Source organism: Priapulus caudatus, unplaced genomic scaffold (genome assembly GCF_000485595.1).
Source record: "Priapulus caudatus unplaced genomic scaffold, Priapulus_caudatus-5.0.1 Scaffold241, whole genome shotgun sequence".
Taxonomy (NCBI): Eukaryota; Metazoa; Priapulida; class Priapulimorpha; order Priapulimorphida; family Priapulidae; genus Priapulus; species Priapulus caudatus.
The window spans coordinates 71,710-84,849 of NW_014577302.1; the positions used below are offsets into that span (position 1 = coordinate 71,710).

Genomic DNA, 13,140 nt, shown 5'->3' on the forward strand with positions numbered 1-13,140 from the left:
GAAATCTTAATCGACAAGTACTTGGGAGGTCTGGGAGATGTCGACACTCTGCGCTATGCCCTCCTGCAGGAACCAGGAACTCTCGACGAAGCTATCACCAGAGTATCTCAATATGAAGCCGTAACCAAGGAGACGGTAACAAGCCGGAAACCCCCACCAGGAAGGGTAAGTAACATCCGCGTAGCAAAGCCACAAGAAGATAGCACTCCTGACCCCCTAAATCAGCTGAGGAAAGAAGTACAGGAATTGACCCAGGAAATCGCAAGGATGAAGCGGGAGATAATCACGAGAAATCCTCAGCCACAAAATGGCTACCGGCCAGAAACTTGGGAGGCAGTCCGCTACCCACCTTTTCCAACACCGGCGGGGGCGCAGAACAGACCCGACTGGATGGCGAATATGGAGTGCTATTATTGCCGGCAGCGAGGGCACATACAGAGAGTCTGCCCCCGGAGACCCCCACAGATAGACAGGAACACCTCACTACCAACAGGACCAGCCACCAAGGGTGGAGAACAGCCAAGGTTAAACTAGTCAGGACCAGGCATAGGGTCAATGACCTGGTCCAGGGAACGTCGACTAACAAAACCAGATCCCGGTCTATGCACTCCACCTTCTGCGCCCCTCAGGAGCAAGAGCAAAGGAAGGAAGCAGAACATACAGTAAAAACCAAAAGAGAGGAAGCTGAACATAAAGTAAAAACGGATAGAGGAGAATCTCATCAAACCGTGACGGAGCCAAAAGAAACCAGTGAGCGACAACCCAGCCAGGAGGAGAAGCCACCCATAACTGTTGCACCCATGCATAACCAGCCTACCTGGGTAGTGCCGGTGCAGGTAGAAGGGTACCACATGGACTTTCTTTTTGATAGTGGGGCAAGCACGACCCTCATCAACCAAATCAGGTACGACAAGCTAACTAACCAGGAGAGGCCCTTACTCCGCCCAGGCCGATGTGACCTAAGAATGGCTAATGGGGAGAAAATGGACAACACAGGAGAGGTGGACCTGCACATAGAAATCGGAGGGAGCAAACACAAGAAGACAATGGTAATCACCTCACTCGGAGGTATGGACGGAATACTCGGACTCGATTTTCTCACACCTCACCGAGCATCCTTCAACATGTCTACGGGAGCACTAATATTAGATGACCACACCATCTAGTGCTACCGGCTGGGAGGTGAGGACAACAAGCAGGTACAAGTAGGAGAAGCTACCATCGTTGAGCCAAGAAGGCAGTATACTATCCCAGGGTGGACGGGGACAAGCGCCCACCTGACTGCAGGCTTAGACAGAACTGAGGAAGATCCCCCGTGCTCTTTGAAAGCACGTACGGGAAAACACCAGAGCCAGCTACCCGAACACCCCCAAAACTTGCTGGGCTGACAAAGATTTAACGGACGAACACCGGTGGGACTTGGCAACCAAGCTCCACGAGTACCAAGACATCTTTACGGGCCCAGCAGATGGCTTAGGGAGGACGGACCTAGTGAAGCATCACATTGATACCGGGCAGGCAAGGCCGATAAAGCAAGCACCGCGGCGTGTTCCCCTACACCGGCAAGGGGAAATGGAAAAAGAAATCCAGGAGATACTCTACAAGGGAGTTATAGAACCAGCTAATGGACCATGGGCTTCACCAGTGGTCCTGGTTCCAAAGAAGGATGGCGCAGTAAAATTCTGCGTAGATTACAGAAGACTAAACCAAGTAGTACACAAGGATGCCTACCCATTACCAAGGATCGATGACCTGTTAGATGCACTCGGAGGCGCCTCGTGGTTTGCAACACTGGACCTAGCCGCCGGATACTGGCAAGTGGAGATGGCGGAGGAGTCAAAACAAAGAACGGCATTTTCCACGCGAGACGGACTCTAACGCTCCCTGGTCATGCCGTTTGGTTTGTCGAACGCACCAGCGACCTTCGAACGACTCATGGAACAAGTTCTCAAAGGGATACAGGGGAGGCAGTGTCTGGTATACTTGGATGACATAATAATTTTTGGAAATACTTTCCAGGAGGCTCTGGACAACCTAACAATGGTGTTCGCCCGGCTGCGAGCAGCCCATCTGAAACTAAAACCAGCAAAGTGTCATTTGTTTCATACCAGCGTTAATTTCCTGGTACACCTGGTGAGCAAAGAAGGATTAAAATGCGACCCGTCAAAAATCGAGACCGTTGCCACGTGGGAAACTCCGAGATCTATCAAGGAGGTGCGAAGCTTCCTGGGGTTCGCGTCGTACTATCGAAGGTTTATACCGGGATTCTCCTCAATCGCCGCACCCTTGACGGCGCTAACAAGAAAAAGAGCAACCTACCAGTGGAACGAGGAAGAGGAAACCGCATTTAGCAGGGTAAAAATAGCCCTAACCACGACACCCATCTTAGCATACCCTACGCCCAATGGGGAGTTCACACTGGACACGGATGCAAGCAATACCGGCTTGGGAGCCGTACTGTCCCAGACCCAGGAGGGAGAGGAGAAAGTAATCGCCTATGCTAACAGAATGATGAACCGATCACAGCAAAGGTACTGTACCACGAAGAAGGAGTTACTAGCGGTGGTAACATTCGTCAGACAGTACCATCACTACTTATGGGGACGGCCTTTCCGAGTCAGAACGGATCATGCATCATTAACCTGGCTGGTCAACTTTAAAAACCCCGAAAGTATGATTGCCCGCTGGATTACACTCCTAGAGACCTACGACTTTAGGATTGAACACAGAAAAGGACAGCACCATTTGAACGCTGATGCCCTGTCCCGAAAGACGGTAGGCAAATGCCTAAGAGAAGACTGCCCAGACGATAGGCACTGGAACGCCAGGGAGAAGAGGGTATCCGAAGAAAGAGAGGTTAGACTGGAAGAAAGGACCCCAACAAGCAGCGACAACGAAGGAGACGGAATTGGAGGAGAAGAGTCACGATCCCCCAGAGATGAGCGAACCAAAGAGCTGGTAGGGACGGATGTAGACGGACGCAGCCAAGTACTGGTAATTACAGAAGTAGAAGAGAGCCAAGGCCACACCAGGGACAACCCTGAAGCTGAGGGGGACCAGAATCTCTGGAGGCCGGAGAATATAAGAAAATTACAAGAAGAGGATCCAGTGATTTTTTTCTTCAAAGGATTAAAGGAAGAGGGGACACCGAAGCCAGACTTCGGACAGATCTCTCACCTGGGAGCAGAAGCTAAGGCATATTGGGGACAGTGGGACCAGCTAGAAGTCCAGGAAGGACGGCTGTACCGACGATGGGAGACGCCGGTTACCCCAAGTCGCCCTATCTGGCAGCTAATCGTTCCGAAAGATCTAAGAAAAGAGATATTTCGGCAATTACACGATCACCGAACGGCCGGACATCAAGGGGAAAAACGCAGCAGGGCAAGCATGCAACAGAGATTCTACTGGCCACAGTATACCCAGGACATCAAGAGATGGTGCCGATACTGCAGCACCTGCGCCAGACGAAAGCCAGGAAAAGGACTGAAAAGAGGACGATTAAAACAAATTCTGTACGGGGCACCATTTGAGCGAATTGCCATAGACATCATGGGACCGCTGGAGGCAACCTCTGCGGGGAAGAAGGTGATCATGGTCGTCTGCGACTACTTTTCCAAGTGGACCGAAGCCTACGCTCTGCCCAATCAGGAAGCCTATACGGTCGCGGACACCCTTCTCACCGAATACATATGTCGATATGGAGTCCAGTATCAAATCCATACAGACCAAGGACCCGATTTTGAATCCCGACTATTCCAGGGCGTCTGTAAACTTCTGCAAATTACCAAAACCCGGACCACACCCTACCACCCACGATCAGACGGACTAGTGGAAAGGTTTAATCGGACATTGCAGCAGATGCTATCGAAGTTTGTTAATCAGTACAGGGATGATTGGGATGAGCATCTCCCGTTCGTGATGATGGCCTACCGAGCCACAACGCAAGCCTCCACCGGTTGCTCACCCAACCTAATGATGTTCGGACGGGAGATCCACCTGCCGGTCGACATCATGGTGGGACCCCCACCTGGCCCGCAGCAGAATACCAGATGCCCACACGAATACGTCCAGTGGATACGAGAGGTAATGACTGAGGCATATGACTTTGCCCGCTTGTCTCTAAGGCAAGCTGCGCAAAGACAAAAGCGAGGGTACGACAAAAACGTCAAACTCTTACCCTTAGAGACCGGCCAATTCGTCTGGTACTGGTGTCCACCACGAATCCGAAGAAAGCTGGGTCATAGCTGGCGGGGACCCTATTTGATCATTAAGAAAATGAGCGAGTTGCTATGCGTTATTCAGGAGGGGCCGCACACCAACAGGCGGGTAGTGCACGTGGATTATCTAAAACCCTATGAAGCAGAGGAATCACCACTAGATTGGAGGCTACCAAGAACGGAGGAACCGCCATTAACGCCCCAGAGGGAAGAGACTCAAGGAACGGAGCGGGACATCGACACTGAGGGAGTACAAGGAGAAGAAGAGGACATCCCTGAACCACTTGACCCGCCATGGCCAGAGGATAGGGGGGACCCTTCTGATAGTGATACCCCCGAGGATCACTGGGCTGAGGGCCCACCCACCGAAAGGGGGGAGGGACGAAATCAGGAGTACCCGGGGCTGCCGCCAAAAGAGGGGCCCACGGTGAGAAGAGGAGAGCGCACTAGGAAACCTCCTCTGCGCATGGACCTGTAAGGGGGGGAGGACATACCACTATCCGAAGGGGGCAGCACTAACTCAATTTTGGAAAACATTTCAGAATGGACGAACCACAGTTCGAAATCTATGCGGAGTCAGACGACACGTTGCAGGGAAACCTGCCAACGCAACAACCCCGTCTCACAGGCGGGCAAAAGCCTGATACATCCAGAGGCCGGGTACAGCCAGGGCGGAGGAACTGGCCGTACAACGGAGTTGGACGACCATGGTACAACTCCAGACCCACACCACGAAGGGAAACCCCTTCAGGAGTCCCTGTGGCCAACCGAAGGAGCCAGGCAACCTTCGGACTGCCCCGCCAAGTGAGGGACGAGGACCAACCATCGGTGGCAGTCGGGAGCCAGGGAAGGAGGCAATCGGGGAGAAGCAGGGAGGAAGAGGAGAGGGACCGAAGGGAAAGGAACGAGAGGATCAGACTCGAGAGGAGAACGCGATTTGAGAGGGAGGAAGAGGAGAAGAGGAAGAGAGAACGGGAGGAGGCCAAGCGGATAGCCTAGCGCCAACGGTATGAGGAAGCTCAAAGGAGTTGGCCTTCTTCCCAGAGGGAGGCAGAGGAGCACCCCGAACCGGAAGATGTACTCACCATGCCAGTTCGGCCCTTCGCCTGGGAAGTGGGCGCCATAGTGAGTCCTCTGCCGGCCACCCCACCACCCAGCACTGCCGCCGACATCGCCCGGAGCCACGTTCCCGCCGCCCCACAACCCAGCACCACCGCCGACGTCGCCCGGAACCCCATACCCGTCGCACCGAAGGCCAGCACCGCCGCCCGTGTCGCCATGAGCACTCAGCGCCTCGCGGAAATGCGCCGGGAATGGAGGAAGCTAATGCTCCGGGTTGAGGAAGAGGAGCGACACCTCGCGGAATTACTCACGATCGAGAAGAGGGAGCAGGAGGAGCAGAGGACAAAGTGGGAGAAAGTCAGGCGGAAGGAAGGGGAGTTGGAAAAAGAGAAAGCCGCATTGCAGAAAGATGTGGAGGAGCTGAGGAAGGACAAGGAAAGGTGGTGTGCCATTCGACCAGTCACAGCCGGCGAGATAGTCCGGCAGCTCAAAAGGCAATATCGCGCCACCGGGAGCCGAACCTCAGGAGCGGCATTAGACCAGGACCTCATGCTGAGCTCTAGTCCGGGAGAGACGTCATCGGACGAGGAACTGTAAGGGACCTAAATTGGCTCCTTCCCCGGTATGGTCTGCACCAGGCGATAGATAGAACCTACGGGTATAACCAGCTGTTTTTTTATTTTTATAAAACGTGAGAAAGATATATAACCATATCCCGTTGAAATATTTATTGTTAAAAAGCATATATAACCCTTGTCCCGTTGAAATATTTATTGTTAAAAAGCATATATAACCCTTGTCCCGTTGAAATGTTTATTGTTAAGAAACCTATATAACCTGTTTCCGTTGAAACATTTATATCTATATATAACCTGATATCCTTGAGATTTTTTTTGTAGTTTTAGAACCCGTAAATAAATCAGTATTATCTTTTCAAACAACTCTTCATCGCATAAATTACGGAGAAGCCAAAAACGGGTAATCCGCATCCGAGGGCGGATGCTAGAGGAAGAAAGGGGGAGTGTAGAGATTTCGGTTACACCGAACACTCTGTTTTAAACCACAACACACGACAGGGCGCGGCCATTTTGGAATAACTCAAAACCTGGATCGGAAGACCAGGTGACACCCAAATTCCACTTAAGAAGTCAATATGCACAATTAAATAAAGGAAAGGTCAAGCTATAATAAAATACAGGTTAAAAGGATAGCGCACAGTTGTCTGGCAGCAGAATTACCCAGCGACTACAAGTGTGTGTGTTTTGTGAGTATGAAATATACAGTGAAACGGCAGTTGTAACCAACATCAGTCTACTCTCATTTTATTATCGTATTTGTAAATTTAGTCAAGCAATTACACGGCGCACATAGCACGCAAGCTATACACACTACACATAGAATCTAGCAACCGAGGACTGTGAACACTGCTAAACAGCTGTTCCACCCTGAACATATGCACATTGGCCGGAATGAAGATATTTCCAGAAGACTGATGACCGCCCTGTTTGTAAATCTAGCGGACATCCTACGTCATTACCTACGTCATACCTATGCCTTCCTTGTAGCCAGCAGTGATGGTTAGAAGACATATTTGGTAAGGAATTCACGGCTCATTTTACAAAGAGGGGTATAAGAGAGCTCGCGCGGAAGAGACGGGGGCTGAGATTCTTAGGTTCTTAGGTTCTTACTGTGTTGAAACCAAGTTCTGCTTAATGTGTTGTTTGTTCTCTGCCGACTGTTGCCCAAACTAATGTAGTGATACGGCCACGGTGTATATTGAAATGTCATTTATTGTAAATTGACACGGGCAGTGGTGCCGCCACCATGTGTATCTAGTTTGTAGCCGAGCTAATGTTGTTTACTGTGGAACTAATTTCAACATGTTGGTGTGTGTCCATCAGATAAATGCGTCTTCACTGCCGCTGGTGTGGTATATGATTATGCCGGGTGCCTGCTCCGCCGCTGTCAATTTGCTTGTGTGTGTGGACTGGTGCTAAATGCGGTCGCAGAATGACATTAGCGTTGCTACAATATGATGTCCCCGCTCTAAAAATTCGTGGGGGGGCACATCTCCCTGTCCCCACCTGGATTTGTGCCCCTGAGTAGGGTGATACTCCATTAGGAGTGTTCCCAACTTTAATGTCATTAATGTTAAACAACCCGTAGAAAAGATGTGGTTGCAAGTGAACCGAATGCACCACAGGTAAATGCTAATTTCTACATAGCATAAACAAATTGTTAATTGGCGGTTTTGCATTTTACACCAATCATACATCAAACATCACTGGCATTGCCGACCACATATTAGCACGAATATCAGTGGCGCTTACGGTTCGGTGGGGTCGACGCGTTCCAACATGTATATATGTGATAGCATTCGTCAATGCTATCCGCTGTAAGGTGTGTATATTCTACTACAGCATATATTGATATCAACACATTGAATGCGCTATAATTAGTCGCAGCGAATGCTTCGTTGTAAGTCATTGATAACAAAAGCAAATAGTCGACAACAGCAAGAACTTGTGTTATTTTGCGTAACAACAATTTCATAGCAGGCATTTATAAATCTGTATTTTGTTTATGAATGCGTGATTAACTGTCTCGTGTATCAGTTATTACTTTACTGGTGATATAATTATTTGCAATTGTTTTAAATTCGATTCATGTTGCGAATATAAACTGATTTGATGGATGTTTACTCATATGATACATTAGAAAAAGCTGTAGGGTGCTGTGAGGAGGTGAGACTTCAAGAAGTCAGAGATGCGGGATTGCTTGGTGTACGTAAGAATATTATGTATATGGTGATTTGTTGTTAGTGTTTGTTTATAAGGCTGGTTAATCCTGCTTTTGTAGAAATAACATTCAACATCTTTGCAGTGTGGATGGCACTTACGCACTAAGCCCAGGAGCGACCATAAGATAGTTTTACAGCAATGTTTGTGGGCGAGGTGCACAGTTGCTTTTGCAATTATTTAAGGGAAGCGACCACCTGGTGTCCTGGTATCAGGAGATCAGACCGGTTTCATCATAACAGCAGGTATACATAATCACACCTCTATCTTCTTTCTTCTCTTCTCTGTCTTTCTATCTTCTGCTTCTCCGGAGGGTAAACTGTGCTCGGTCGTCTGCTCCCGGGTGACTGCCCCCAGTTCTCCTACACTGGGTCAGTGTTTCTCCCGTGTGAGTGCTCCTATTGGTCGTGCCGCCCCCCATCGGGTCAGCTCTCCTCGTCTGGGGGGGGGGGTGCGTCCGTAATCCTAATGATATTCTGGCTATGAGCTCCTATATGAGGCAGTCAGTGCTCCGGCCGTAGTTTCCTATTTATCCTAGGGCCTATGAGGCAGTTTAGCGCGCCCTTGTTCTTCTATTTATCCTAGCGGCTTATGAGCCTATGAGGCAGTCAGCATGTCTTGGGTCTCCTACAGTGCTCCGATGGCTATAAGCCTATGAGCAGTTTAGCGCGCCTCTGTTCTGTTATTTATCCTAGGGTTTAGAGCCTGTGAGGCAGTCAAGCATGTCTTGGGTCTCCTACAGTGCTCCGATGGCTATAAGCCTATGAGGCAGTTTAGCGCGCCTCTGTTCTGTTATTTATCCTAGGGCTTATGAGCCTATGAGCAAGGCAGGTCGCCTTGGGGCTCCGGAGTGCTCCTATAGGCAAGGCAGGTCGCCTTGGGGCTCCTGAGTGCTCCTAAGGCAAGGCAGGTCGCCTGGTTCTCCTGAGTGCTCCTATAGGCAAGCAGGGCTCCTGGTTCTCCTGAGGATCCTGGGTTCTCCGCTAGCGCTGCTGCCTGCCCGGCACGTTCTGCTTTCTACGGCTTTTCGGCCGCCTTATATACGCCTCGGTTGCAGCAATGCTCCCTGGTCACGTGCTTTTTCCCCATTCCCCTAGTACTTTAAGCAGGAGTATTCCAGCTGGCATCGCTTATTTACTGGTTTGTACGCGTCAGTTCTGCTTCGTACCGGCCGTTTGTTTACACGCCGTGCCGCATTTAGGCCGACTTTACGTCAGCTGCCTGGCCGAGTAATTTTCCCTTCATATTCTATTCTAATTATTGTTTTATTTATTTACTTGTTATCCTGTAGCAACGCTAATATCATTCTGCGAACGCATTTGGTAACAGCCCACACACAGACTAATGTTACACTATCGACGGCGCATATAGCATTCACCCGGCATAATCATATACCACACCAGCGGCAGTGAAGACGGATTTATCTGGTGGACACACACAAACATGTTAAAATTAGTTCCACAGTAAACAACATTAGCTCGGCTACAAACTAGATACACGTGTTGGCGGCCACTGTCCAATCGTACGTGTCAATTTGCAATGAATAACATTTAAATATACACCGTGGCCGATCACTACATTAGTTTGGGCAACAGTCGGCAAAGAACAAAACAACACATTAGCAGAACTTGGTTTCAACCACAGCTGCTAAACAGCTTGTTCCACCCTGAAATATGCACATTGGCCGGAATGAAGATATTTCCAGGAAGACTGATGACCGCCCGTTTGTAAATCTAGCGCGACATCCTACGTCATTACCTACGTCGTACCTATGCCTTCCTTGTAGCCAGCAGTGATGGTTAGAAGACATATTTGGTAAGGAATTCACGGCTCATTTTACAAAAGAGGGGTATAAAAGAGCTCGCGCGGAAGAGACGGGGCTGAGATTCTTAGGTTCTTAGGTTCTTATGTTCACAGTCCTCGGTTGCTAGATTCTATGTGTAGTGTGTAGTGTGTGTGTTTTGTGAGTATGAATATTACAGTTGAAAGGCAGTTGTAACCAACATCAGTCTACTCTCATTTTATTATCGTATTTGTAAATTTAGTCAAGCAATTACACGGCGCACAAGCACGCAAGCTATAGCGCACAGTTGTCTGGCAGCAAGAATACCCAGCGGCTACATTGGGCCGTAGACCAGGATTCGAAACAACGCGGGGTGCTACGCTATACGATTCACGCCGTTACACTGAACTGCACGAGGATGCGCCAACAATTTCTCGACGAACAGGATTCGAAACACAACAAAAGGAACTAACCACTTATACGATGCACGAAGGTCAAGAGAAAACTGAGTAAGGACAACGCAGAGGAGTAAGATAGAAGAGAAGAAGAAGAAGAAGAAGGAGGAAGAAGAGCAGAGAAGATGAAGAAGAGGAGAGAAGAAGATTGTGACATTCGTTATGCAGAGTTTCGCCATACGCGCAAAATGTATGGAAATGCATGGGACAGTGATATGCAGCTGCAAATAGCGCAGTATAGAGCCAGAACATTCGCAATTGTACGACCTGGCTATGGAAGAAGCAGGGACGACGCAGAAAAACGCCGATTCACATATCGAGGCAGCAAAACATTAATTGCTACCATATGCTATCACGCTGCAACGGACCGCACGCGGATCCGATCGACGGCCGTCGCAAGCAAGCATTACATATACGGAGGCCGGAGTCAGCTACACGCAGGGAAGACAGAAATAGCTGATGCCGGACAGCGACAATATAGCCAGATATCCGCGGAAAAGACAACAAACGATCAAGGAGATAGTTCGAGGCGGGTGAGTGAAACAATTTCTTGTGTCGGCATAAATAGATTGCGTATTAAACTAGCTTGAAAGGTCGAGCGTAAACTTAGCGAGACAGCACTTTCTCCACCTATAACTGTTACCGCACTATCCCCTCCACCACCCTCAACATCCTATTATGTTATTACGTTAGCCATGCCTGATTTACCAATGGAAACGATGGCATGTGTAAGACGTGAAGTTATTAAACCTTTACTGGACAGCGTGGTAAAGGGTCTTGATTTCGGGTTACGCAGTTTCTGAAATGCGTAGAATGCCCGAATTCCCGAGACAACGCATTATAGTCGTAAGGGAATAAGTCGAGCTGCTACGTAGAAGCGCACATGTTAATGCAAGGGCCTCGGATATACGCCCTCTGGACTCGCTGAGGTAGCCACGAACAGAATCGTGGACAGAGAGCGAGAGTTAGTGAGGTAGGGGCACAGGTAGATTTACGCCCGTTAGCAGAACTACGAGATTCAACCTGAGGGGGGTAATCGTTCGCGTTTAGGTGTCACGGTATAAGTTATGATCGCCGAGGATAGCACAGAGGGAATGGACACCTAGAGCACAGAACACCCGCCCACCACCCAACCATACCCTTCCTGATCCATTACTCCTATTGAATACCAAAGAAAGTGCATATTATACTTGTCTTGAAGCTCACGCCTGGAGTACGCAACCATTTTGCCGATATACGATGTTTCACAGCCTACGGGACGTGTTAGTATTGCCTCGTTCATTGTAGTATTTATTGGTGTAATCTTTGCGTGAAACGTTAGGGTAAAATTTGTCATCGCTTTTTTGAATTTGTCGTAACGGTACGTTTACACCATTTGTCAGACTGATAAACACATCTTCAATTAGCAGTTTGATATAGGCCTAAGACATTTAATCTTGAAATATAATCAGTTTGCGGTTTTTTGTTTGGCCGATATATGATGTGTATGATCGTTGCATTGTATTAACGTGTGTGAAGTTGAACAAAGCTACGTTGTCAGGTCCCACTCAGTATTGCCGTAATCGTGATCTGGTAATTAATCGGGCTGCCCTGCTGGATCACCACTCGAAACCCGCGAATAATCGTGCGCGTGTTCTAATGATACGATATTCATAATGATACTATTCATATTCAATTCATAATGATACGATATTCATAATGATACGATATTCATAATGATACGAAATGTTAATACGCTATTCAGCAATGCGAAGTACGCGCATATGTTGTATTGTAGCCTATTATACGTTACAGCATAAAAAGACGCAAAAGTGAAAGTAATTGCAGCGATATCAAAATGTTTACTGCCAAATGTGTTGAAGTTCTGACTCGTATGGTGATCGTACTTTATCGTTACTTATTTTGTAGAGTATGAATATAGTGCGCGGTTAATCAGCAGCTAACGTAAAGCGCCCAGAATCATGCCTTCCTGTTTTGCCTATTTGTTTACGTCTTTATTACCTGTTAAGTGTCAAGATATTGCTTATCTATTGTCAAGATCTTGCTTATCTATTGTCAAGATAGTGCTTATCTAGTGCCAGATATTGCTTATCTATTTGTCAAGATATGGCTTATCTATGTCAAGATATTGTTTATCAATTGTCGAAAATCAAGTATTATTTATTTATTTTCTATGTCATGTAATATTTATGCATTGCATATGATTATATATTGTGTTAGCACTGCCGTAGTTTCTCGGGCGTTGATCCGGATTAATTGATTATACGGTTGCACTTTTCACTGCCGTTACCACAAATTTGGCCTGCACATGCGCTTAAATTTTCATTTTGCAAGCCTCTATGGTACGCGCTAACTTTCTTGTATTTGGGTTTGCGTCTTATTGTTGTTACTGCACATGATTATTATGATTATTATTATTAGGCTTCCGTGCTTTTCTCATTTTAAGGGTCATCTTGTTTACGAATATTACTGTTCTAAAGTTCAAGGGAATTTCTTACATTCCCCTAATCACTGCTGACGGCTCATCTTCTACCTACTATGGCTACCCCTTCATTCATCACATTACCGTTACCGTTCACATTACCGTACATCACATTACCGTTGCTCTTCATACGGAATTTTTACACCCTATTTAGTAGAGCAGTCGGAGCTGCAGTGACAATGGGTCATTGTCTTCCCGGCCTAGGGGGAAATGTAGCAACGCTAATATCATTCTGCGAACGCATTTGGTAACAGCCCACACACAGACTAATGTTACACTATCGACGGCGCATATAGCATTCACCCGGCATAATCATATACCACACCAGCGGCAGTGAGACAGG

General features: G+C 48.0%; 1 protein-coding gene across 1 annotated transcript; it reads left to right on the plus strand.

The window, feature by feature from the left end:
* Positions 1-5,303: 5,303 nt before the first annotated feature.
* LOC106807898 (ensconsin-like) lies at positions 5,304-5,876 on the plus strand. Its single transcript, XM_014810405.1, has one exon. It carries the CDS (start codon positions 5,304-5,306, stop codon positions 5,874-5,876), a length of 573 nt encoding a protein of 190 aa, XP_014665891.1.
* Positions 5,877-13,140: the final 7,264 nt, after the last annotated feature.

Excerpts from the sequence above, each read along its gene's own strand:
- LOC106807898 (XM_014810405.1), top strand. The coding sequence starts at position 5,304 with ATGCCAGTTCGGCCCTTCGCCTGGGAAGTGGGCGCCATAGTGAGTCCT.